The sequence below is a fragment of the Poeciliopsis prolifica genome, unplaced genomic scaffold, assembly GCF_027474105.1.
Source record: "Poeciliopsis prolifica strain line A6 unplaced genomic scaffold, Auburn_PproV2 SCAFFOLD019, whole genome shotgun sequence".
Taxonomy (NCBI): Eukaryota; Metazoa; Chordata; class Actinopteri; order Cyprinodontiformes; family Poeciliidae; genus Poeciliopsis; species Poeciliopsis prolifica.
This window is the reverse complement of record NW_026562394.1, coordinates 9599787-9627040: the sequence shown is the minus strand read 5'-3', so window position 1 is coordinate 9627040 and position 27254 is coordinate 9599787. Positions and strand designations below refer to the sequence as shown.

The 27254-nt window shown below is 43.6% G+C and overlaps 2 protein-coding genes across 5 annotated transcripts; both read left to right on the top strand.

The window, feature by feature from the left end:
* The first annotated feature begins 677 nt into the window (after window positions 1–677).
* Window positions 678–11558, top strand: prdm15 (PR domain containing 15). Of its 4 annotated transcripts, XM_055043927.1 has the most exons (24): window positions 678–846; window positions 1456–1495; window positions 1581–1674; window positions 3164–3317; window positions 3420–3572; window positions 3653–3755; window positions 4689–4766; window positions 4951–5124; window positions 5445–5651; window positions 5748–5842; window positions 5920–6007; window positions 6110–6277; window positions 6797–6891; window positions 7014–7145; window positions 7245–7385; window positions 7496–7659; window positions 7745–7824; window positions 8354–8473; window positions 8573–8704; window positions 8792–8875; window positions 9064–9239; window positions 9964–10044; window positions 10177–10398; window positions 10602–11558. In XM_055043927.1, the coding sequence occupies exons 2-24, from the start codon at window positions 1465–1467 to the stop codon at window positions 11127–11129; spliced, it is 3300 nt and encodes a 1099-aa protein (XP_054899902.1). In that variant the 5' UTR covers window positions 678–846; window positions 1456–1464; the 3' UTR covers window positions 11130–11558. The 4 variants fall into 4 exon arrangements, with proteins under 4 accessions (XP_054899902.1, XP_054899901.1, XP_054899900.1 ...); XM_055043926.1 differs by having other exon boundaries at window positions 5920–6277; XM_055043924.1 differs by having other exon boundaries at window positions 798–846; window positions 3164–3572.
* Window positions 11559–13755: 2197 nt separating this feature from the next.
* ripk4 (receptor-interacting serine-threonine kinase 4) lies at window positions 13756–25603 on the top strand. Its single transcript, XM_055043933.1, is given in 9 exon segments — window positions 13756–13887; window positions 13890–14155; window positions 17923–18214; window positions 18769–18917; window positions 20197–20246; window positions 20898–21056; window positions 21210–21328; window positions 23289–23529; window positions 23622–25603. Coding segments are annotated over 9 exon segments (2658 nt in total). The 5' UTR covers window positions 13756–13770; the 3' UTR covers window positions 24887–25603.
* Window positions 25604–27254: the final 1651 nt, after the last annotated feature.

Below are 27254 nucleotides of genomic sequence, written 5' to 3'. Positions count from 1 at the left end.
TCAATATTTAGAGAGGTAATGCTTTGTCTGACGTCTCAAAAGTTGTCTTTGGTCTTTACTAGATTTAATAGCCAGGACCTCAAGTTGCATACGCGCTTCTTTTTTCTTTCTTTCTTTCTTTTTTTTTTTTTTTTTACTGCAAACCACCTTGGCTTCAAGCCTTTAGCAGTTTGTAAAACGTTTTGCTTCCTGAATGTAGCTTCACTCATCCTCCTGACAAGCTTCACGTCCCTTACTGCCTCCCCTCAGCATAATGCTGCCACCTCCAGGTTTCCCAGTGGTGCGTTCAGGGTGTTTGCTCTGAATATACACCCCAGTTTTGGGATAAGCAGAAACTTGTGGGATTTACAAAAGGGTTTGATAGTACGGGGATCGAAAAGCTAATTTCATACAGTTTTCACACTTAAGTTTTTCTTTCGTTTCACAATTAAGCGTCATGTTTTTTCTTTGGCTAAAACAGACAACAACTCGAATATATTTACGTTTCCAAAGCAGCATGAATACCTTTGCAAGATGGCGCATATTGGCTTTTAAATAAGCTACATACTTATAAATATGTTTATGTTAAACACATTCCGTCATGATATTATGTAAAACAAACACACGTAGTCATGTTTTCATAGAGTAACGTCAAAGTGAAACAACGCTCGAATAACAAACGGCGGCAATAACTAAGGTCTTTTCTCGTTTTCTGCTTTGAGCGCTAAAAGAAAACCCAAACTGTTCCCAGCACTACAGCTCCCAAGATGCAATGGGCTCGGCTTCGCTTCCGGTCCTGCGCCGTTTCTGGAGCGGATTGGAACCCGGAGTCAGGACTCGCTAAATGAAGGCTGTTTTGCAGAGAAGGTAACGTGTTTTCCTCACTCATTCACTGGCGTTTCCGTCAAAATGGCGACGCAGTCTGCCAGCGGAGGTGCAGCCGGTGTGTCCGGGTCGCCCGGGCCTCCTCTGAGCCGCTCCCACGGCTCTCACCCCGCCGCCGAACAGCACCGACTCCGGTTTGGGGGTTTGCGTCTCCGATCCAGCCGCCATGCCGACTGTTCTTTGTTACATTGTGGAGGAGAGAAGCCGCTCAGATCGGAGTTAAAACCCGGCTAGAGCTCGGGCACCGCTCAAATCCTGGATCCCGACTCTCACACGGATTCCTTAGATTGGAAGGAAAATAAATAAATCAATAAATGCAGCCTCATAAACATGGAAATAAAAAAAAACAACAACAACAACAAAAAAAAACGGAGTTAGTGCCTTCAAACACGCTGTCATATATCAGAGGGGTTGATGTGTTCAGGTACAGCCGAAAAGCACCGTAAAAAAAAAAGAATACTTCTGCGGGTTCGTCTCTTTCAAACCACTCACTCCTACAAGTAGTTGCGTTCAAATGACCACGAATGTTGTCTGCTTCCTCCTCTCTTCACGGCCAAACTCGGAATAAAAACCCGTCTCCTCTCTGTGCAGGCTGGCGTAATGGCTGAGCAGACCCCAGATGAGTTCATCTGTGAGTATGGACCCACCCGGCGCTGTACTCTGACTCTTGACAGCGTGGGAGCAGGCTGTGGTGACAGATGTGATCCCTTCCACAGGGTGCGAGGACTGTGGTCAGTACCATGACTCTGAGTGTCCCGAGCTGGGGCCCCTGGTGACCGTGCAGGACTCCTTCGTCCTCAGCCGGGCTCGGTGAGTTGGGAGCACTGAAATAGTAGTTATTAAAGTTAGAACATTAGAAGCACAGGTTAATATTTTTTAGATTTTTTTGGTTGTTTGTTTTTTGTGGCAATGCTTCAGATCAAACAAATGTGTTTATAAAAATAGCCTGGGCGACATGAAATATCGATACGAAACACGATATTTGTGTTTCATATCAGTCGATGTCGATAATGATATGCTGCCTCTTTTATCCACAATTTAATCTCGAGGTGTTGTTCTAATATCCTCCCTTCACTCCACGCCATGATTTTTATATGTATGTATAAAACTCGGCACTTCCATTTATTTTGGAAATAATAAAAATGTCCGAATCCTATCTATGATCATACTAAATTGTGACGTTTTACTACTGAGGATGGACAATTATTGGTGGTGCAGTTATGAGGCATAGTGATGAATCAAATTACTCAGCAGGGGTAACCAAAGAGCGAAGTAAGTTAGTTGATGGCACCTGTGAGAAGATGAGGCTAAAGTGTTTCCTCTGCCTACATCCCCCAGAATGCTGTACGGTTATGGAGCAGAGTACAGTGACATTATTGAACAAGCATTGTGCATTTTCTGTTGGTATTGATGACGTGTCTGTCGCGATATAGATTGATTTATTTCCCAGCCCTGATATAAAAAAAATGCACCCTGAGTAAAGACTAATTGTTTTGAAATTATTTCCTTTACCAAGATACAAAAGAAAAAAAAACATCTTGATGCAGCAACATCTGCCATTAAATGTTTGAAAAACTTGCAGTGAGTTTTTGCATCACTGTGGAGGAATTTTGTCCTGCAGTTGTTTGCATTGGACATAAGGACGGGCCGACATGGACTTCTACATTTATTGCATTATTTGGTGGTGCTATTGTAACAAAATCAAAATGATAATAAAACCGCATGGTAAAAATGACTTCTCCGGGACACTGCTGCACAAAATAACTGCATAGTAATTTCCAAATGGCTGATATTTATCGATGCTCTCGCAGAACAATCAAAGGAGAAAAGAGCGAACGTAGCATTTTCCATAATTTGGCCTTTTTGGGGGAAGGAATAAGGTCATTAATTAAAATTTATCTAGACAACAATACATCGAAAATTTGATCACAACGGGACATTTTCCACAATAAATCATAAACGGTGCAATAAATGAACACCACTACTTGGTGCTCTCTTAAAGAACAAAATTAAAAAACACTCAAATCCTGGGTGCAACTCTTTTTATCGTCTCTTAATGTACAATGATGAACTTTGACCTCAACTTGTTTTCGGCTTGTTTCTTTAAAAAATTTGGACTCCAAACTCCACTCTAAAATTCAAACCAACAAAATAAATAAATTTCAGCCCCCTTACTTCACCTGTTTAGCTATTTCCAACAAACCCCACTAATGCAGGTATTATTAATGTGCATCTCCTTTAATCCTGCTGGATTTTGCTCATTTTTTTAAACAAACTCCCGCTCTCTGTCCTGCGTCAGATCGTCTCTCCCTAACAGCTTGGAGATCAGAGAGGTGGGTAACAGAGAGGAGGGGGTGTTCGTCCTGCGTCGACTGGTCAAGCGGACCCGCTTCGGACCCTTCGAAGCAAAGAGAGTGCCGGTTCTGGAGAACGAAGGAGCATTCCCTCTGAAGGTGCGGCCAGATAAACCCTCACGACTTAAAGCACGATTCAAGCCCTGCTTTGTGCTGGGAAGATTTCGTCCTGGCATGTGTACTTTGTCGTCTGTCGGGCAGATCTTCCAGAAGGACGGAGCCGTGGTGTGCTTTGACTGCAGCAGCGAGGACGACTGCAACTGGATGATGCTGGTGCGACCTGCCGCCGACCACAGGCACCAAAACCTGACCGCTTACCAGCAGGATGACGACGTTTACTTCAACACGTCTCAGGTACCCTCGCCCAGCCTGGCCGGGACATCATGCTATCCGAGGGTTGCACTCTTCCTACCTGTGGTTCTGCTGTTTACCAGGACGTGCTCCCAGGAACGGAGCTGAGAGTCTGGTATGGCGCCTTCTATGCCAAGAAGATGGAGAAACCGATGCTGAAGCTGCCACCACCGCTGCCTCCACCAGGTAACCGGAAATCACAAACCTCAGCGTGTTTCGCATGGATTTTATGCGACAGATTAAAAGAAAGTAGCGCGTAATTTATTATCGGCGTCTGTGAAGACCAGTTTTCAAATCTTGCAACAGATTCTTGGTTGCATTTCGGTCTGGTCTTTGACTGGGCCACTCTGACTCATGATTCTCGAATTGTAATACGAGCTCCATCCAATCCATCGACCACCACTGGTCCAGACCAACGCACCAGATTGAAGTATTTTGTATTTTGGCAGAAAGAGAGCAAGGCATGAGAAAAACAATCATGCAAGTGGAAAATATTGACTTCATTTTAATTTTTACCACTTCCAATACAAACACGTCCCATATTTTTTGGGGACTTTTAGTGGCAAAAAACTGAAACGAGACTTGCATCCTTTTCCTCTTCACAACTACACTCTGCTTTTGTCGCTCTGCCGCATGTAAGGGTGCCCTCATAAATCAGCCTCAATTTTTGTAAATTTGGGAAATGCAATTGGCCAGCATCTATTGATCCATCTTCTCTGTCTCCACAAAGGTCTAAAAAAAATCAGCCACCGTCTCCTGAAGCTCTCTGCATGTGTGCGGTTAACAATGGTCACCCCACTATTGCCAACCAGCAATTTTACCACTATTTTTAGCAACTTTTCAAAATAAATAAATACATTTATCAGCCAAATTTAGAGTTGGCTGGTTAGGCTTTTTTTTTTTTAATTGGGGATCAGTGAGAAATCTGCAGTCGGTGAACCCAGAGTCTGATGAAGTCCCAATAAAATCCAGTGAAAGTTGTGGTTTGCAGTGCGGCAAACTGTGAAACAGGTCCATGAACACCTTTGAGTAGCTCTGTGCGTCACAAAGACTTTACAGCACATATTCTGGTGAGCCGGTGTAGAAACAACGTGCCGTCTGCTCTTTCCTCCTGAACAGATGTCGCATTGTCCTCTGCTAAAATGAAGATATCAGACGCCCACTTGCTGCTTCACACGGCTGAAGACGACAATGCAGGTAAAGCAACTTGACGCATCAATCACCTGAATTCCCACAAATCTGTAAAAGGCGGCTTTAAATTTCAGTCAAGTTTGCAATGCTTTCTCTGAGCTTTCTGTCCTCAGTATTTATTCTTAATAGGATGGGGATCCAGACATGTTTCCGTGCTCCAATACATTTATTTCCCTTTTACTGATTCCAGGTATAACCCTGGATCTCAGCAGTGAGGTTGCCTCAGTGGAGTCCTTGGTTGCCCCCAGTATTGAGGAAGGGAAACCCCACACGGCCCCGGTTTGCCGTAAAAGAGGGCAGGGCCGCGGGAGGAGGGCCAGGGGTCGCAGGCCTGGAGCGGCCTCCTTCACAAGCAGGACCAAAGGTAAGAAAGGAAAGAGTCCGGCTTCTAAGGAATTCACCAAAAATCTGGCTTTTTGGATGAGTCTTAAACAAATGAGCAGATACTTGGATTTTGATTCTTTGACCTTAAAATTTTTTACATCTATTTTTTCTTAAATTAGTTTCAGATACACTAACTTGGACGGCAGAGATGGAGAAAATCAGTTTCCCACTTAAATATTGGCTGAACCTCCCAAAGTTAACTAAATCGGCGCAGCCCTACGAGATACTGCAGCTAAAAAGCAGGTCTCCTTATGTTGACTCATCAGTGTGTGTGTGTGTGTGTGTTCTTGACGTGTGCAGACATAAAGCCCATGCTGGGAGGCCTGGAGCCGGTGGCCTCGGAGGCGGCCGCAGCCTCAGAGAGCAGCAGCCTGCTCACGCCCTCCGACGGCGCGGCTGTCCAAAGGAGGCACAAAGCCAGAGAGCACAAGCGGGTTTATCGCTGCTCCCTCTGCAGTAAAATCTTCCAGAACAGCAGCAACCTGAACAGACACATCCGGTCTCACGGTAAGAGCCAGGTGTCGTCTTTCGCAAACCGGAGTCGATCGAGCAAAGTGGCTGTGCAGTGTGTAACATCGCAGGATTCCTCTGCGCCCGTCTCAGGTGATAAGCTGTTCAAGTGCGACGAATGCGATAAGTTATTCAGCCGCAAGGAGAGTCTGAAGCAGCACATTTCCTACAAGCACAGCAAGAACATGGTGAGTGACACTCCAGAACGCCTCCTCCGGCTTTGGACCTTCTCCCGCTTGTTGATGTCTTTGTGTTTTCTCTGCAGCCTGACCAAGACTACAAATATAAGTGCAACACATGCGAGAAATCGTTTCGCCTGGAAAACGCTCTAAAGTTCCACAACTGCCGCACAGGTGCCGTTTCTCTGCTCTTCTCGCAAGACGCTCCGAGGCGCTTTCGTGTCCCGCCTGGATCTGCTCTCTCGTTTCATTCCGTCCCACCTCTCACGTCCCCAGATGACAAGACGTTCCAGTGCGACATCTGCTCGCGATTCTTCTCCACCAACAGCAACCTCTCCAAGCATAAGAAGAAGCACGGCGAGAAGCTCTACTCCTGCGAGATCTGCAACAAAATGTTCTACCGCAAAGACGTGATGCAGGAGCACCACAGGAGGCACAGCGTGGGTGAGTGGCTGTGACCGGAGAGCAGGATCAGGAGAGCCGGGGAGAGCGGTTTAGTTTGTGGTGGAGATTCTTCTTCCAACTGGACAATGACCCTAAACCAGTCTTCAAAATGTTGGGACGTTTTCTTGCGATTGTTGCAGCATAAAATGACTCATTATCTGGCAACTTTCTCTAAACTTTGCGGTCAGAGTTGCACTTCTTTGGTATGTTTTACTTTTGCAATAACATAAAGAAAAAAATGGAATTGCTGCATATAATCATCCTAGAACAAGTTTTTTTTTGCATAGTTGACGTTTAAAGTCCAAATAACCTTTTCAAGTATCTTCTTAATACGTAAAAAATCAACTTCTTGAAAAGTTGTCAAGATGCAACTCGAGTTAACGTGAACTGTTTACATAGTCGAAGCAATTCCTACAGAACTGAGCTACTTTGCAAAGAAGAAAGGGCAAAAATGTCATGCTCTAGACATGCCAAGCCGGGCCATCCTCATCGTCTTCAACTTGTTATACTTGTAAACAGGCCCAAAACAGATGAAAAAAGAAGAGCTGGAGGCGAACGGAGAGGAAGGGACCAAGTACAGGAAGGAACCGTCTCCCTGCCCCATCTGTGGCAAGGTAAGAGTTCGTCTCAGGCGCTGCCGGCGACCGGTCTGATGCCTGGTTGGAAGCAGACATGCAGTAAAAGCGCTCTCGGATGCTGTATTCGTCACACACGTACTGCGTGCCTGTGCGCGCAGGTGTTTTCTTGCAGGAGCAACATGAACAAGCACCTGTTGACTCACGGAGACAAGAAATACACCTGCGAGATCTGCGGGCGGAAGTTCTTCCGCGTGGACGTCCTCCGGGACCACATCCACGTGCATTTCAAGGTGACCTTGAGTCCTGCTCCGATCTGCGTTTTCAACTTTAGGAAAGATGTCTGTTAAAAAAAAAAATCATTTAAATTAATGGAGTTGTTTTGGTTCCAGGACATTGCTTTGATGGATGAGCAAGAGAGAGAGGACTTCATCAAGAAGATCGGCATCTCGCCAGACGACAGCGATGAAACGGATGAAGAAGATGAGGACGATGATCCTGACCACCACAAATACAACTGCAAGAAATGTCAAGTAAGCTTAATTTTTTTGGTTTAAAAAAAATAGCAGAAAATGCAAACCGGACAGGAGGCTGTTTTCAGGGATCAGTACGTGACCCAGGTCATCTGCTTCCGTGTGCCTAGTTGTCGTTTGCGAAGGGCAGAGATTACCTGAAGCACATCATGGAGCAACACAAGGAGAAAGGCCACAGCTGTGCGATCTGCAACCGTCACTTTGCTCTGAAGGCCACGTACAACGCTCACCTGGTCATTCACAGGGAGCAGCTGCCCGACCCTGCAGTGCAGAAGTAAGTCAGCAGGGAGCGCCTCTATTGCGCGCTGCTTGAAACTACATGAAAGATGAGTTAAACTGCAGCTGGTTCTGTCCTCCAGGTACATCCATCCGTGTGAAATGTGCGGTCGAATCTTCAACAGCATCGGCAACCTGGAAAGACACAAGATTATCCACACTGGTGAGCAGCGCGCCGGGAACTCTGTAGGATCTTAAAACGGAATAACTTTAAAGTCGCTTTCATGTTGGACACAATATGCTCTGAGCATGCTTTGTTCAGCCTTCCTGTTATCTCCTTAAAATAGTTCTGGGATTTGCTAGTCAATCGCTAGTTCTTTAAGGCAGACAGGAACTGACCTCATAAAAAAACAGTCGGCTGGCTGTTTTTGTTTTTGTTGAGCCCATTTTCCTTTAGTTTACGGCTGAAGAGGGTTGTTCTCAGCTAATCGCACTTTTGCCTGGTGTGTTCAATCACCGCAAAAAGATTTTAGTTGAGGCAGTTGTATCAGCATTGCTTTCTGAATGGTCTCCATCCTTAAGATATTCTTTAATTGATATGTAGACATTGACAAAACACTGCAACAACATATTAGGTGAATTATTTTTTTCCATTTTTACCTTCTGGAAAGAACTGGGGAGAAAAAAAATCCAATTATTTTCTTCTCCTGTTTATTTGAATGCCAAAACATATCTTTGATGTCACGATCCAGGGGTAAAGAGCCACTGCTGTGAGAAATGTGGTAAATCATTTGCCAGGAAGGACATGCTGAAGGAGCACCTCAGGGTTCACGATGACAATCGGGACTATCTGTGTGCAGAGTGTGGGAAAGGTTTGCATCACACCCCTCATGTTTTTCACTAAGTCGAAGCTTGATCCCTTAAGTTATACTCGGATTATAATTATAGATTGGCAATGTCTTCCTTTGCAGGCATGAAAACCAAGCACGCTCTGAGGCACCACATGAAGCTTCACAAAGGCATCAAAGAGTACGAGTGTAAAGAATGCAACCGCAAGTTTGCCCAAAAAGTCAACATGCTGAAGCACTTCAAGAGACACACAGGTGGTTTGGGATGTTTCAGTGAACTTTTCCATTTAGCTGAAACATTCATACTATTGCTGATTGACCGCAATACCAACTTGGTTGCAGGTGTTAAGGACTTTATGTGTGAACTGTGTGGGAAGACGTTCAGCGAGAGGACAACCCTGGAGACGCACAAGCTAATCCACACAGGTCAGGCTCTCATGAGAAGAGGTTTTGTTAATGTGTATTATTTTGAGACTTCCTACATTGTCATAAAATGCAATCTTTAAAATGTACTAATTAAAATAGTTGCGTTGTACAAAACATTTTATGTAGCCAGCATTTTACAGAGTGATCGACTGTGTCCTGAACTGACCATTGTTTCATTGTGGCTGCAGTGGGTAAGACGTGGAAATGTGAACATTGCGACAAGAAGTACCTGACGGAGTACATGCTGCAGAAGCACATCCACCTGACCCATGAAAAGGTGGAAGCCCAGTCGTGTCACCTCTGTGGGACTAAGGTGTCGACCCGTGCCTCCATGAACCGCCATCTGCGCCGCAAACACCCCGAGGTAAGCCCGGACGAGCCCCCAGGGGAGGGATGATTACATGATCAGAGGTGGGTAGCAATTACTTAGATTTACTTGAGAAACTTTTTGGGAGTAGTTTTACTACACCATACTTTTTAGTTTTACTTAATTGAGATTATGAAATATCACTACTCTTACTTGAGTAAAATTTACATATAGATATAAATATATATAGTCACAGCAAGTAACTTTACTAAATGAAGAACAAGTTATATATATATATATATATATATATATATATATATATATATATATATATATATATATATATATATATATATATAAATGCAGTTGTAGCTTAATCACTGCTGTAGGGGTGTGGTTCTTTCAGAAAACTGCCTTATTTTAGTTTGTATACTCCAGTTAACAATTAATTGATTAGTAACATAGCCAATGATTTTTTTTTTCAATAATCACGATTAGTCTGATTAATCATTTCAGTCCTAATGAAGTCATATGTTATGAACTCAAAACAAGGAGTTTTGTGGCATTTTTACCAAATCCTTTCTCACTTTGACTTTAGTAGTTTTGTTAGGTTACTACTTTGTATTTTTATTTGAGTAAAATTGAAGTAGTGCTAGTTTTACTTGTGTGAATTTTGTTCTGCGCTACACACTCCTCTGTATGATAGCAGTCAGACCTGACCCATTATCCCACCTCACACCCAGACTCCCTGATGTAACTATTCCTTTTTTTTTGCCTCCAGGTGGCGCCAATGAGAATTGATGAGTATGATGATTTTCAAGAAAATTCAACAGTTACTAATTCCTCCATCAGTATTGTGCAGGTTTGTTTACTCTTGAGGATTATATGGAGATATTATGTCTCAGTACAGAGAGGGACACTGGTTGGAGACAGAAAAACAAATCTGACTTGGTCTGTTGCTGTTGTGCTTTTTGTGAATGGTCCGGTCTGACAGCCAACCCTCTCCTTGGAGAAAGACGGCATGTCCCATGAGAAGCCTGTCCGACCTAACCGGCACCACAAGAAGAAGCAGAGAGTCCCAGTGGAACCGGAGCTCTCCGAGTCTGACGACTACAGCGATTTCACTGAGCCCAGGCACACGGCCATGCCTGAATTCAACACCGTCATTGTTGGCGAAGAGACGGAGACGAGCTCTGCTGTGCAGAGCATCCAGCAGGTAGATGTCAAGTTTTTATAAAAGGCACCCCTTTAAGAGTTTGTCATTTTTAGAAGAAGAGAGGAGACAATGGGTTTTCCTTAAGAAGAAATAGATGCAACAATATTGTAGCGAGATTACGATTGAATATTCGTCAGAAGGAAAACTGGAGTAATGTTCCTCTCTGTGACGTCATCAGTGAATTACCTTGTCTGGTGTTTCAGGTTGTGGTCCTGACTGATCCCAACGCTCCATCAACCCCCTCCCCTAGCAGCTCGGTCGGACTGACCAACATCACCGTTACACCAATCACCAGCCATTCCCAAGCCCAGTTCACCAGCCTGCAGCCGGTAGCCGTGGGCCACCTGACCGCCACCGATCGGCCCCTCACACTAGACAACTCCATCCTCACCGTCACCTTCGACACCGTCAGCGGCTCCGCCATGCTCCACAACAGACCGTCTGAACTTGTCCCGGAGACGGTGGGTCCTACCAACGGTGGAGCACCTCAGTCCGTGGCCCACTTCATCAACCTTACCACTCTGGTCAACCCGATTAGCCACCAGCTGGAGGCGCCAACTCTGGCTTGGAGGCCTGTGTCAACTGCTGAGGGCAGCCAGGTCACCCACATGGACGGAGAACCTCAGGAGACCCAGAATCAGGGTCCAGATCCAGCCCAGAGCAATCCCACAGCCACCCAACAACAACAGCAGCAGCAGAGCAACTCTGCCCAGCAGATGTTCAGCTACTGAGTACTTACTGGAGGCGCCGGTCACCTCACTTAGACATTGTCACATAGCAGATCTTTTTTCTTATCAGACTGATTTCCCTCAGATGCCTCTGAATCTAGATGAAGTGTACAGACTTGTTTTCCCTTTTTTTTTATTTTGACAGAATTAAGTGGCTGCTATTGACAAAATAAAGCATGAAACAAATGGTATGTCCACCCAAAACCCAGCGACCTACCACCTGTAGTCGAAACCAAAGCAATATTTCTCAGACATCCACTTGCCTTTTCCAGCCTTTCAAAGCATGCCTGTTATTCAGATGAATCTGCATTGTAAAAGTGAATTTCAAAGGAGAACTTTATGTTAAAGTTCACTGATAAAATATTTTTTTGATTCATGTAAAATGTAGTTTTTGTTTATATTTAAAAAAAAAAGTTGTTTTTTTTTTCAGTTTTTCTGTGTTTGTGTGTGTTTTCTTCCACAGAATTCAATACCACTGCATTACAACTTTGCAGCTGGTACTTGACTTTGCAAATTCATAAAGTACAACAAAAGTAAAATTCATGAAGTACAACAAAAGTATCTTCGGCATACATATTGGTATGTCGAAGATAAAAGTAAAAATGTGGGCACATGGCATGTGTCCTGAACTGTAGTCAAAATGATGGTTCAATCCAAAGGTTATGAAAGTGCAAGATTAGTATGTCCCTCTTGATTTTCAGCTTTTTATTGAACAACTTGGGATATTCTACCTTTAAGGAATTAGTATTTGGAGCAGTTAATTGTTGCATCCAGTTTAAAGCTTGGTATCTGGACATTTTATCCAGGTCTGAATGTTCTAATTGAAGATTTCCATCTTAACACCATGCTCTTTATTTCAGACAATGGATTGTTGCCACATATAGACTTGTACACTATTACCAAAACATTGGTTATACCTTCAGAAAATTAAATTAAAATTCATTTTTTTAGACAAAAGCTCACTGAGCATGCGCAGAAGGAACTAATGTTCCGTGGAACCCCGACATTAGCTCGTTATACCCCACTAGGTTTTCCCCTTACAACACCATGTTTTAGAACTACATTCCTTGAATGTTTTTTAGATACATTTTTCTTGACACAACTGTTGTCGAACAACGAAGACAAAGACGGCCTAACGTGCGTCTTCAGGAAAATGTAAACTTTTTTAAAAAGTTAGCTTTAGCTAACATATAAAAGCTCATTAAATACTTGACCGCTAGATGGCGACAAAGCCTAGCAATTTTATTGCACACGGGCGCTGGAACGTTCCAAACCGTTAACGCGATTAAAGAGTCTTCGCCTCGGTAAAGAAAAATACGTTTTTATTCAAGTAGATGAAACCAATCAAAGAAACCGGTGAAAGACCAAAAAGGTTCTCTCTTTTTTTTTTTTATTGTAATTGTAATTCAGGGGATGGGAACCCGTCCGAGACTACATTAGCATTTCGTAGAATGGCTCGATTAACGGTTTTTGACTTTCACCTTTGAACTGCCCCCTGCTTCTGGTAATGGCCTCCAGGGCCACCGCCTGCAGGGAGAGAGCACTGCTCGCCTCACCAGCAGCACTCATCTCCTCTTGACAGTGTAATTAGGCTCCACGGCCTTCCTGATGACATATTTATTCCTTTGATCTGGTCCTTCCAGTTTTTTTCATTAGCCGAGGAGGTGACATCATGTCTTCAGTGAATCCAGGTGGTGGAAAACAAGCTGCAGACATTCATGCATGCAGAAATCCTCATACTGTTGATGAAATGAAGAAACACAAACACTGAAAGAAACATCGACCTGTTTTCAGTTGGTTTGGAGGAATCTACCCTTTTGAACCTTTTGCAGATTTCGTCACAATAAAACCATGAACTCTGTCTTTTATTGGGGCTTTATGCAATGGACAATAACAAGGTAGTCCAGAATTGTAAGACAAATGATGCAGGCTTTTTACTATTCATTAATGTTTTCTGCCAATCAGTATTTTGTAGGCTCCATTTTGTTCCAAATACAGGTGCAAGTCCTTGGGGTATGTCTTGACTTCTCATTTGTGATCTAGCTTAAGCTCCGTCAGGTTCAATGGACTGCATTTGAAAACATCAATTTTCATGTTTTGCCCCAATTTCTCAATTAGATTTAGTTCTGGACTTTGACTGGTCTGTTCTAACACATTAATTTCCTCTGTGATTAGGGTAGCTGAATCCTTTAACAAGTTTTCTTCCAGGACTGTCCTGTAATTATTAGCTTCCCATCACCCTGCAGGACATTGAAAAGAACGACCACAGTCCTAAATACTACAAAGCCCTTGCAATGGGCTTTGTAGTATTTACTAATGAGAAAAATTTTGAAAGCATTTGGTTCCACTGGATTTTATTTAAGGACATGAGAGTCAAGAATCCTGGATAAATGCAGGACTAACCCTGAACTAAAGAAAAATGCTTTTAAAAACGTGGATTCCTTTGTGCTTTTCATTTGTTTTCAGGTAATTTAATTTAATTTACTTGTGTACTTTCTAATATAACCCTGTGTTTTTTGTTTGTTGTTCCAGGGCGAGAAAGCCAAGACCTTCGGGGTGTCTTCAAAACAATCTGCAGTGCTACTGAGGTGCCTTGCTGGCCGTCACTTTTCCCTTATGAACTTTTCCATGTTTCAACATCCAGATGATGTCACAGCAGCTAGCCCAGCCCCCATACCTGAGGAAGTGGGAGGAGTCACGCCGGGAAGTAGACTCGGGCAACAAACAAGGAAGAGCTCACAGGCTGTTCAGGTTAGTGTTTGTGTGTGTGCTGCTACACTTTCTATCTTGGAGACGAAGGAATACAGGAATTATCCTCCCCCGGTTGGTGGGTCCCTCGACATGGATATGGACGTCCCGGACTCCCCTCACGAGGACATGGGGCTGCTAAAGACGTTTGACTCCTCTGAGTTTGGCAACTGGGAGAAGATCGGCTCAGGTGGATTTGGGCAGGTATACAAAGTGCGGCATGTGAAGTGGAAAACATGGCTGGCCATCAAGTGTCCTCCCTGCCTTCATCTGGATGAAAAGTGAGTAATAAAAGCCCCCCGTCTTGGCTTGGGCTTAAAGGAATTCAGCTCTCCTCCAGCAGAGCTGAGGTGTGTCTTATTTCTGTTCTTGTCCGTCAAAGAGCTGCATTCACAGACCTGACCCACGGCTCAACCTTCTCACCTCCCGTTTCACTCCCCTTTCTAAGATAGAGGCGGGTGACTCATCGACTTGTAGTCTGGACGCAGAGTGCCTGGAACAGGATATTTCAACACAGGGGAGATGTGTGGAGTCACGACATCCTCATTTATTCACAGAACAAGCACTACCTCCACGCGACTCCAGGTCATTCAAAGCTACTACACCGAGCTCCCAAATGTTTCTTGCCTCCAGTCAGAGATGTTATCACGCTCTGACCCCGGGGAGCGGCCCATTGAAGTCGATGTGTGGGGGTAGCAGAGGGATCTTCTTTCTCACAGGCGCTCCTGACGATTGCGCAAACACCGAGAGTAGTTTAGCATTTGCACATCTGTCACTCCTGAGTTCTTCAACAGAGGGGGGAAAAAAAGGCAGTTGAGGCCTTTTCCACTTTTTTTTCTCTTCCAGGTGTTTGTGCCATGCTGCTGTAAGTTCAGGTTCCTGCAGGTCCTTATTAGAGGTCGTTCTGTCACAGAGCCTTTGAGTGGAAGCCTCTTTTGCTATCAGTTTTGTTACTAATTGCTCTTTAAAGCACGAGATCCCTTCCATTAACCCTCCTGGACATTCTTTTTTGTTGACATAGCTTACATAATATTTGTATATATTTTTTTATTACTCTTACTTTATCTTAATTTTTCTTTTTTTTCCTGTTTGTTCTTTTAAAATGAAAAGAGAAATCTATGTCCTTTCTAAGATTTTTGTATCCTTTTCTTCCATTTAAAATGCTTTTTAAAAACTTCTGGGAATGTATGGAATTTGATTTCTGTATGTCTGAGTAAGTAAATAAGAGTATGGAAAAGTATCAATAGTTCTACACTTTGATTTTTTTTTTCATTGCTTCCTTCCTTCCCTATTTCCTTTTCTCCTTGTTTCATCCCTTATTTTCCTTCCCTCCTTCAGCCTTTCCTACTTATTTTGTATCACTGCTTTCTTCCTTGTGCCCTACCTTCTGTCACTATTCCCTTATTTGTCTCCTTTCCTTATTTTCTCTTTTTCTATTAAAGTTTCTGGATTTGGCAGGTTCCTTATTGAAAGACTCGCTTTAAAAAATATGCACCACAGATTTGTAGTTTTTATTATTATTTTATTTATTTATTTTGAACATACAAAAGTAAAAGTAAAATGAAGGAAGAAGAAAAAGAAAATATTTTTATATTTTATATGCCAATACAAATTTAAATGACTGAGAACTGGAACGCTGAGTCGAGAAACGTACAGACTGTTTATAATAATTTATAGTCCGCTTGGTGAAGACATTTCGCCATGTACTGGAAATTAGAGTTGAGTGAATGATTAATGTGATTCGAATTTTAAGTGCTCATTGTAAATCTATCAGGAAATTTGTTTGGACAACTTTTTGTTGTACTTGCAAAAACAGAAAAAAAGAAACTGATCAGAATCTGACCTCAAAAAATCCATTTTGTGGAGGAAGTTTTCTAAAAAAAAATTAAATGAATTGCAGAGGAAAAAAATGGCATTGAAGAGATTAAAACTCAGAAAACGTGTTAATATTTATGTCAATGTCAGCGTGAGAACGGTGGGAAAGAGGTAACTAACAAAAAATGAAGAGATGAATGTGATTTTTTTTAATAAGAGAGACACTGGTGGCGCTTTGACCCTCAGCCTGTTGTGTTTAATAATGGTGATGAAATCAGCTGGTTGATACCGACACATGTCACAAAAACATTCGGAAACTTTTGACTGTCAGCTCCCGTCTCATTCATGTTGCTTGAAGCCAAAGGTGTCATCTCCTCCATCAACATCTGCTGAGGTACATAAACAGTCATCTGTCTTCAGGCTGTGCACTGACCCACACATAACATCCAGCAGCAGGTACTGAAAGCCACCTTTGTCTGGCTGCCACTGTGTGGCACAGACAATATAAGAAGTGGCGGAACCGGTCTGTCCAGGCCTCCCTCTGTTAAAGCAGAGACATTGTTTGATCTGGATGAGCTACTTGAATTGGATGAAGCATTAACCAAACAAGTTCCTACCTGGTTTTCCATCTAATGTTCGATTTTGCTCCCTTCCAGGAAGGGTGAAATTCTGTCCCCTGTATTTTTGCACTTGTCTCTGATTTCATATTGTTCACGTTTGAGAAGCTGGATTCCCACTCTGGCTCACCACATTTCGCCTCTTAAAGCTCATGCTTGCGAGTGGCAGCGTAGCGAGAGGGATTTATGCTACTTTGATCCGTCCTCTTTAGCAGGCTAACAGCCTGCCTCTGAGATAAGTGAACCGAGGTCATGCACGAACTGCACAGTTGTGTTTGGGATATTGCAGCAGGCTCAGTGAGCTGATAAAGCGGAGCTGTGTTCAACCCCCTGTGGATTTTGCGAAAAACTGGAAGGTTTTCTAGGCTTTGAAAGTGCTACTGTGCGATTTAAAGAGTGCTGCTCACTTTAATTTAGGATAAATGAGTGAAGTACAGATATTCATAAAAGTGCTCCTTGTCATGTAGCTTATGTTTGAACCAAGTAATGATGTGTGCAGAAATTCAGGTCGGAACGAAAGCAGGTTAATGTTTAATAAGAGGGAACATTGGATAGAAAACCAGAATGACTTGCATAAATTTCACCCGCAGTTTGATTGCACTTTACCGTGCACTTTCCGACAACGTGTTCCTCTGTTCCCGTTTTGTGTGGGGTCCCACAGGGCACTGAGTTAGGCCCCCTTCGTTTTGCTTTTTATTCGTTTTTATTCTGCCTGGCCCTGCCGCTGAGGAAGCGTGTTGTGTTGCACTTTGAAACAGCAGTCCACGTGTTCTTCATAACACAGTGAAATCACTCTTAGGTGTTAGTGGATCCTCTATTGCTCTGCTGCAGATGAAAAAAACATGTGCCGTGAGTCCGTTAAGTAGCATAATGTGAGCACATTTGTCTTGTTTTTGCTGCATTTCCTGACACTCCCAAACATTTTAGGACTCATTTAACATTTCTTTGTTGTCGCCTACCTTGTCTTGCCCTGTCCTTTCTTTCTGAGTTGCAGCTCAATAATACACCCTTCTGTTGTCATAATCAACTGCTCCTCATTGCTTAGACGGGTCAACGTCTCTGCAGCTCTTTTGCACTTTTTAGGCCACTTCTGTTCCAATTTCTTCAAATTGGCATTTGAGAAATAACCCTGATTTCCTTCATTTTAGGACACTTTTCAATAAGACAATATTTACATGTGAAACCAGTCTTGTTCACTGATCTCTTTTACCTATGCTTCTGTCTGAGAGACCTGCTCATGAGGTCACTGTTGCCAACTTAGCAATATTGTTTGCAACTTTTCAGACAAAAAAAAAAAATCAGGTATCGTCAAAAATCGGAATCGGCAAGGCGGACATTTTAAAGTTTGATGATCGTCCAGAAAACTACAATCCGTGCACCGCTACCTTTGATGGTACTTGAGATGCTAATGTAGCTTTTTTTGGGTTATTTTTAAGTATTTCATTTTATGGCAGGTCTTCTATGTTTTTCTGCAGTGTAATAATTATATTGGCTTTTATCCCCAGTCTTTTTATCGTAGCTTAAAACTGCTTTATACGTCAAACTGACTGAGTTATGCTGGAAAATCTGGCGTAATTGTTTTGCACTCTAAATGTGAACTCTATTCCTTAACTAAGGGATCGCTCTGAGCTCCTCGAGGAGGCAAAGAAGATGGAGGCGGCCAAGTTCAGGTACATCCTGCCCGTGTACGGGATCTGCAACGACCCTCAGGGCCTGGTCATGGAGTACATGGAGACCGGCTCTCTGGAGAACCTGCTGGCCAATGAGCCTCTGCCCTGGGAGCTTCGCTTCCGCATCATCCACGAGACGGCGGTGGGCATGAACTTCCTGCACTGCATGAACCCGCCGCTTCTCCACCTGGACCTGAAGCCCGCCAACATCCTGCTGGACGGCCACTACCACGTCAAGGTACGGAGCGCTGCTTTGCAAACAGTCAGAGACGGAGAAACATTTCATTCCTCATTTCTGCCGTTTCGGCACCAAAAGCGTAGGAATGGGTCCGTGAAAATATTGCAAAAGATTCAAATAAAACACAAAAATTGTGTTTTATTTGTCCCCTCACCTTGACAGGTGTTTCTGAGGTTTTTTTCTGCAACCTCTAGGCAGTTCAGCTGTGCAGCTTGTAAATGGATGGGAACCGTCTTTTCTAGAGCTTAATACCTGGATGTAAACACCTCAGTTGGGCCTGTCCCAACAGGATCAATTTAGCTTCCATCAAATCTCCCTCTCTGAGTGTGTGTGTGTGCTGGGGTGTGCACTCCTCTGCACAAAAATACAGGGCCTATCCTCTTCAGCAGGTTGGGACATGGCCGTGTTGCCCTCATCATACCATTCAGCGCACATAATAAAAGCTTAGCTGCCTGTCACACTCGACGGGCAAAGTTAGTCATCGCTGCCGTGGCATTTCACGAGAAATCTGACGCCGGTGATGCGATTGAACTCGGTCTCTGATCTCCTTTCAGATATCTGATTTTGGCCTGGCCCGGTGGAATGGCCTGGCCCAGACTGATGACATCAGCAGAGAGGGCTTCTGCGGCACCATAGCCTACCTGCCGCCAGAAAGAATCATAGAGAAGGACAGAGTGTCGGACACGAAGCACGATGTGTACAGGTTGGTTTCCCCAGAACTTGACACGCAGTTTGTTGATTGTTGATGCAGATGTTCCTGTTCAGATTTCTCATCCATTATCATTGTTGATCAAGTGTGGTAGATTTATTTAGTCATAAATTAGGCAGTAACTGGCATGAAATGACAAACTAATTTGTCATTTCATGCCAGTGCTGGATTTAAAAAGATTTTGGCCCCTGGGCTGGAATTAATTTGGTGCCCCATCCACTAGAAAAAAATAGTTTGCTAATGAAAATTACAGTGTTAATAGGTAAAACTATATAATTAGGCAGGAACTGTTGACACCAGCTGATGATGATGAGTTAAATATGTCTCCTGGCCAGTAGCTCCATGTTGTTCCCCCCAAAAATGAGTATTATGTAGTCATAAAATCCCAAAATATTATTACTACTCACCTGATATGAGCTTACCACTCCATGTAAAGTATAATGTCTGCAAACCATTCATTTACTAAAGTAGAACAATAAAATCTGTGCCCCCAATACAACAGAGCTCTGGACTATTGCCCCTTTAAGCCCTTTCTAAAGTCTGGCCAGTTACTAGCATACAACAAAACATCAGACAGCATTCCTAAGCTATCTAATATGCAGATTCATCATATTTACACACACTATTTGTAAATCTTCCCCAAACTCTTAAGTGGTGTTTATTTCATTATTCTGCCAATGGCCGTTCTTTTTCCTTCCACGCAATTTTGCATCAGTATGCTTGGATACAGCACTCTGAATACCTGGCCTCGTTAGCGATGTTTTACTGCTTAGCCTCCTTTTGGAAGGTGATAGTGGCCAAAGCCTCAAGGACCAGTAACCTGCACGTTTTAGATACCCTGATTCAGCAAAATCAACAGAACGGTTCGTTAGCATGGCTCCATAGAGCTTGGGGTCATGCCGTTTACATCAGCTATGTCAGAGCAGGGAGACATTTAAACCTAGCAGGACACCGGGTTCTTCAGGACCTGAAGTGGACAACCCTGATCTACAGGACAAGTGGCAATTTAGCAGTCTTTGCTGTGATTTTTGTCAGGCAACGCTGAAAGTTTCTGCATTAGAACAATTTTTCTGTTTGCTCTTATGGGGCATTCTGAGTAGAAAAACTAGTTAAAGTAACAAAATGTGCTGCTGGAGAAAGAACATGTGCATTGACGTCACTGGAACAGTAACCTTGGACTTCTATAGCGTTAGATTAAATACCAAATTATATGCAGTTTAATGTTTTCTAGGAAAATGACGCCTCTTTATTATTTTTTTTAAATCTCTTTCAGCTTCTCCATCGTGATCTGGGGCATTATCACCCAGAAGAAACCCTACCAGGGTAAGGCCTGCTGCACAACACAAGCAATAACGTTTTTTTGTGACGAAAACCAAATGAGGCTAATACCGCCGGTTGCTTTGACAACTTTTCAACTGTTTCCATCTTAATATCAATCCTCCCTTTTATTTTTAAACTTAGACCACAGTATTCAAGGCTTGTACCTGAGTGTGTTTATTGTGGAAATTCCACAGCAGGCAGGTGGACTGGGAAAGGTTGGAATTTTTTTCTTTCGTTTTCCCAGGTGTATAGTGTAGCCTTGTTTTTTTTTTTTGTTTTTTTTAACAACTGGCACCTAGTTTAGGCAGGGTTGGCGCTGCCTATATTGACCCAGACAAAATGAAAAAGTGAGGAATTGCCAGGTTGATTACTAAGCCGCCCCCTTATGGCTACAATAGCTGCTTCAAGCTGTTGCGTCTTCTCTGTGAATCACTTGAATTGGCTGACTCCCACCGCTGGATAGAACTGGGTCAGACCATTTAGGCTGCCGTGGGAAACGAGCACACGGTGTGCGGGCGCTAAGAAAGATGGTGATAACACTGCGCATCACTGGTTGTTCTTGTAGGTAGAGGGACGTGGTGCACTCTGATGTCGTTTAGGATGAAATGTATCCGACTGGTATGGTAATAATTAAACTGGCATTTTCCTCCTTAGGAGAAAACAACATCCTGCAGATCATGGTGAAAGTGGTGAAAGGAGTTCGTCCAGATCTGGGTTTAGTGCCAAGAAGCCGACCTTCTACCTGCGCCGGTTTCCTGAGCCTCATGCAGCGCTGCTGGGTCAACAGCCCTAATGCCAGACCCACCTTTCAAGGTTAGTGTGGACTTTTTGTTTTATCTTTGCACTAAAGGAAAACATCAATGACACAAACTGTCTCATGTCTGCTAGTATGGGATGCTTTTTTCCTTTCTTTTTGATCCAATTTCACTTGCAAGTGACGGTTGATTTAATAATTTCTTCTCTCAGAAATTACATCTGAAGCTGAGGAGCTTTGCTCCAAACCTCAAGATGAGCCCAGGACTCCAAGGTTATCAACGTCATCGGAACCAGAACCCTTGTCCCCTAACCCAGTCGCCAGTGACAAGGTAAGTCATGTCAGAATTACACACACTGATTTTGAGATGACGTATTATCTTTATTAAATAATTATTGAGGTGGCTCAGGCTGTTAATTGGGACAAAATGTTGGATGGAAATGAGGGAAGCTGAGCAACCAACCAGACTGTTCTTGGTTGACACCAACATTCGTTTCTTTTTAAGGTCTAATGTGCCAGCACTGACTTCCTCCAATCACATTTTGTTCCAAATACTATATTTGCATAAAGTGGAAAAAAATGTGCTGCCAGTTTTTCCTAGAAGTTGGTTGATGCTTTTATGAGTCCATCCAGAAATCCCACATTTTTTCACCATAATGTAATATTGTGTTTATTGTTTTATTTTTACCAAAATGGTCAAAAGCGTTGGTTTAACTCCCATCCACAGGTGCTGCCTCAAAATTACTTTGTCAAGTAGCAGACCATGAAAGATGTAGCAAGTAATGAAACTCCAACTATTTAGGTTCTTCAAAGGCATGAAAGTGTTTGTGTGTCCAATCTGTCTGCTTGCTGTTGTTTTTCTTATCTTTTTTCTTCTAGATGTAGATTTTGTAAGGGAGTTAATGAGGAGAGAATATCGCAAGATTCAAATATTTCAGAAGTCACAGTACCAAATTAGTGATTTTGATTGCAAAAAGTAACAAAAATCACAGAGGACTGTTTTATAAATTAAAAAATGGTTAGAGTTCTTCGCTTTACTGCGCTTCATGAATAAAGGAAAAAAGACTCAAAATCACGTCTAGCCAAATAATTTCTGCATCGGATCAGAATCCTAAATCACAAATCACATTGTCCCTCTCATTGAACAATCTACAACCAACATCAGTCCAATAGAACATTTTCTTTAAGCTGTAGTCCACATTAAGCCACTTGAGTTCTGGCATTCTGTGGATTTTAAAATAAATCAAACGCCTTTAGAATTCCTCCATAGATGACAGGACTCCTAATTACTGCTCTCTAGATGCGTAGGTTAAACATGTGTCCTTAGAGGTATTTTAACAGCCCACTTTAGAAAAACACAGTAGAAGCATTTGTCTACTTTTGCGTAACAGCCTAGATTATTATCAGGTCTTAGTCAGGATTATCTATTCAGTGTGCACATGGTTTAAAAGACTCCAGCTTGGCTGATTAGAAAGGCATGAAGAGATCCGCCCTACCACATGTAACTTCTCTGCCCTGGCTGTCTGTTAGATTTTATTTGAGGTTGTAAAGTTTAACTCCTGACACTGAAGCCGTTAAAAGGCCTCGCACATAAACACGTCTCAAACTCTCTGGCCTCTTATGAGAGCCTCTGGCTACTGAGATCTGTAGATTGCACTTTTCAAACAATTACCCAATCACCGCCCGTGACAGGCTGAGAATACTGAGTTTGGAATTATGAACTCGAGCTGAACTCTCTTGTTATCATTAGATGTAGATGTTTAATTATTAAAGTTCTGACCGTAACAGTTTAACAGAATGTTTTGAAAAGCCACTGAAGACCTCATTTTTATGCTTGGCAGCTTCTTGCTTTCATTGCATCGGCGCGCTGCTTCGCTTATTAATATGTTACCAAGGAGGTTATCTCTCTCCAGTGTATCAGATGAGGTTATGACTTTAAGTCAGATGTTTGGTCCAGAGCAAGCATTTCGTCATAGGAGAGGAATGCCGACCAACCTGTGTGTTGCACTATGGTTTCCAGCCTGTTCAGGTGTTCAGTACGTGACTAGAAGCAAACATCCAGCTCCGGCTTGGTGAAAGCCGATAAGCAGCGACGTCCGTAAGAACAAAAAGGAAGTTGTTTAAAGTCTCCAGCTGCATTTAAGGCACAGATTTTCCAGTGAGCTGACATTGAAAGTGAAATATGAAACGAGTCCCAGCGGCATGTTGGAGTGTCAATGTAATGGCATGTACAGAATGTCAAGGAACTATTTGTCCAAAGGTTGGACGCTAACCGAAGGATTTTTCCACAGAGTGACGCCAGCAAACCAGTGCGTCCAAAGTCAGCCATGCTGCCGGAAAAAGACTACAGCCTGTCAGAGCTGCTGAACCAGGTGGATTCTGGGATCTCGAGAAGCTTCGATCGAGTGAAGGAGGACAGCATCCACAGCAAAGAGAACACCTGTAAGAGACTCTCGGGCATCTCCTCCGCAGATTCAGCCTTCTCATCCCAAGACTCCATTACCCTGTCCTTTGAAAAGGAAACCACATTTGGTAAGAGATAATTAAAGGCCTACAGGTGGAGGTGTAGCCCAAATGAGTTATCAGTCTTCTAAAGTCCGTTTTGGTCCTTTCCTACTCTCCAGATTCCGCTGAAGTCCAGAAGCGGAAGCTATGTGACGCCATCAGGACCAAAGACACCGCTAAGCTAATGAAAATCCTCCAGCCTCAGGATGTTGACCTTCCTCTTGAAGGAGGAGACAGCCTCCTCCACTTTGCCATCACTTTCGGCAATGAGGAGGCCGTCAAGTTCCTTCTTCTGAATGACGCCAATCCAAACCTTCCGAACGTCCGCGGTTCCACGCCTCTCCATCTGGCCACAGAAAAACACCAGAAGCTACTGGCCGAACTTCTGCTCGGTCGGCGCAGGACTAATGTGAACGCCAAAGACGAGGACCAGTACACGGCTTTGCACTGGGCGGCCCAGAACGGAGACGAGGCCATGACGCGACTGCTGCTGGACCGCGGGGCAACTATCAATGAGACTGATGGCCAGGGACGCACACCGGCCCATGTGGCGTGCCAACATGGCCAGGAGAACGTGATCCGGGTGCTGCTCAGCCGCAACGCCGATGTTCAGGTCAAGGGCAAGAACAATTGGACGGCACTTCATTTTGCCGCCTGGCAGGGACACCTGGGCATCGTCAAGCTGCTGGTCAAGCAGGCCGGTGTGAACGTGGACAGCCAGACGACAGACGGCCGTACGGCGCTGCATCTCGCATCCCAAAGGGGGCAATACAGAGTAGCGCGGATTCTGATTGAACTGGGGGCGGATGTCCGCGTAACGTCATCCGAGCTAAACACGGCGCTACACATAGCGGCAGAAACGGGCCACACCAGCACCTCCCGCCTGCTCATCAAACACCAGGCAGAAGTAAACGTCCAAAACGCCCAAGGACTCACACCACTCCACCTAGCGTCTCAGCGCGGCCACCTGGCCACAGTCAAGATGCTGATCGCAGAGGGGGCTGACCCATACGTGTCCGACTGCGCTCAGCGCATCCCCTGCCACTTGGCAGCAGAGAACGGACACAGTGAAGTTCTCAAAGAGCTGATCCTTCACTGTCCAGACGGCGGTGGTCTGTCGGACCAGCAGGGACTCAGCCCGCTGCACCTTGCAGTGCAGGGCGGACACTCGAACGTCATTACCATGCTGCTGCCGCCACACATCTGCCAGGACTTAAAAGAGAGCGCAGTCCAACCCGTGGCTGAGGAACCCCCTGCAGCGGAGGTCAAGCAGCTCCAAAGGAAGATTGTTATTCTCAAATTGACGGAGCACAAGGACAAAGACTGCCCACAGTCCCCCAGCCAACAGTCCCCCAGCCCACAGTGTGCCTCTGCACCATGCTAACAGGAACAAACACACTGTGGACTTTGTACAGAACTGTCTTCCGTACTTACCAGCTGCCTCACACATTGGTAGGGCATTTGTATTTTTTTTTTTTTGAAACTCTTGGACCAGTGTAGATGTCTCCCAATTGTGATAAAAGCTATATGTAGTGCGTGCACTGTAAATAGAATGTATAAACCTTTTTGTTCGACTGTTTTTGGGGAAGTTAACGTGTATTGAATCTGTGGAATACCTTCTTTGTTGACTTTTTGAGTGCCTCCACAGCTCAAAGAGCTGATCCTTCACTGTCCAGAAGGATCAGCTACTGATTGGTCACTGCTGCCTGTAGATAACAATAACACAGACTGTATTTGCACCTCAGTGTTTGGAAACGAGATATTGATTTGTAAGCTGTTAAAATTGGAATATGATTTTTATTGATGTTTTGGAAAGCCGCCTTTAGGTACCAATGTTACCATTGTTACCTTCATTGGTACCAATGTTACCATTGTTACCTTCATTGGTAACAATGGTAACATTGACACTGTTCTGCAACTCGCTGTTTGAAGACAACATTATTAATCTTAAGCTGTTAAAATTGGGATATGTTCTTTGCTGTAATCTGCAGGTAAGAATAATGGAACACCGACTGTACTACACCTGATTGTTCAGATATATGTTTTGGAGCTCAGTCTGTAAAGACCAAGGATGTATTGTATTAAAAGCCTTTGAACCTTTTCCAGTGAACTCTGTTTTAATTTTTGATAATCATTAAACGTGGGAATGAATAAGATATTGAATTTTTTCCGATGGTAGAATACGCCAATCAGTCGGCCATTCAGTGAAATCAGACGATTGATCAAATCCTGAAAATTTGATCTTTTTTCTTTCTGATTTTGATGTATTTTTGTTCTTTTTCTATTGTATTCAAGCTACAAACTCTGTAAAAGAACCTCCAATATATTTATTGTATTGCAAAACAGAATCAGCCAGTCAGACATAGTAGAACAAGAAAAGCCTGAAATTGTTCAATGTTGGCTTTCCACAAACTATTGTTACGTACATAATCTTACGCTTGTTTCGTTCGCCTTTTCTTAATATGACTGGTTCTTTAAAAAAAAAATGTAGGAAAAGCCAGCCCCTCGTGTCACTGCAGGCTCGGAGGAGAAAGTCTTTCAGAGTCAATTTGCCACTGCTCCGCCTACACGTGTGTGCAGTACCTTTCAGCCTTGATCTGGACAAGAGTTGGCATGTCTGCATCTGCAGCCTCTCCTGCAGTGTTGTTATTATCTTTCTGCTTGTGCTCAGGAGCATGCTCAGGTTGGCACGGACCATGGGAACTGCCCCTGAGGGGGATCTCAGGCTGTAAGATAATGGATGATTGAGAAGGGGCGCTGATGTACGACCTGCAATTCCACCCTGTTGGCTAATTCCTCAGACCACTTTAACTTTTCATCACTCTTAAACCAACACACCAGCCCCCCTTCACCACCACCACCACCTCCCTCCGCCAACTGACGCCTCGAGGGCTCGGCTTTTTGCAACCGGAGAAAGTGTGTACGGGTGGCAGATGCTGGAGGTCGGGGCTGTTTTCTCACCTCGTGTTTGCTAAGGGCCCAGAAGATGTGTGTAATTTAACGCCTCCGTCGTGCGCACAATAGACTCTGCTCTGCCTGTTGCCTGGTGACGAGTCTCATCTTCCGTGAGGGAAGAACAATGTGAACTTGTTGGCCAATCTCAGTTCTCATCTCATGTCAAGTCCGTTGCCACGCCGGTAATCCAAGTTGAGCGCCCGCTAAAAGGAATTCATGCAATCAGCTCCACATTACTACGGCTTGCAAATGAAATCTGAATTATTGCAGCGCGCATTAATATTCCTCCTCCTATGCGCTGATTTATGGAAAACATGCATCCACACAAAAATGCATCTATGTGTGTGTGTACATAAATATCTACAAGAAAAAGAAACAAAAATATAATTTTTTAGGCCAAACTAACAAGAGAAAGTAAAAACAAAAAATGCATATTTCTGCTTTTATTTTGGTCCTTCATATTCTTGCACCTATTGAGGTTACTCACTATTTTGAGTTGGTTTGTCACATAAATTTTCAAAAAAACGTTCATTTTGTTATAGTGGTGATGAAAACTGTGGAAAATGTTTAACTTCAGTCCATCGCAGGGCAACATGGAGTCTTGCAATCGTTTTGTAGTCTTTGACACCTCAATCATTTCTGGAGTTGAGGGGAACGGTGAAGTTACTTAGTGCCACATGATTGTATGAAAAGTGTTCTGCAAAAAAACATCTTGTGTTCTAAAAAAAAAAAAAGGTTTCTCCTTCTCGCTCTTGGATCGGGTTTAAAAGATGGATATGGAAAAATGGCCTGTATTC

Excerpts from the sequence above, each read along its gene's own strand:
- prdm15 (XM_055043925.1), top strand. The coding sequence starts at position 1,465 with ATGGCTGAGCAGACCCCAGATGAGTTCATCT. Across the intron at positions 7,825-8,353 it reads ACACAAGATTATCCACACTG|GGGTAAAGAGCCACTGCTGT; the intron begins GTGAGCAGCGCG and ends GTCACGATCCAG. Across the intron at positions 8,474-8,572 it reads GTGTGCAGAGTGTGGGAAAG|GCATGAAAACCAAGCACGCT; the intron begins GTTTGCATCACA and ends CTTCCTTTGCAG.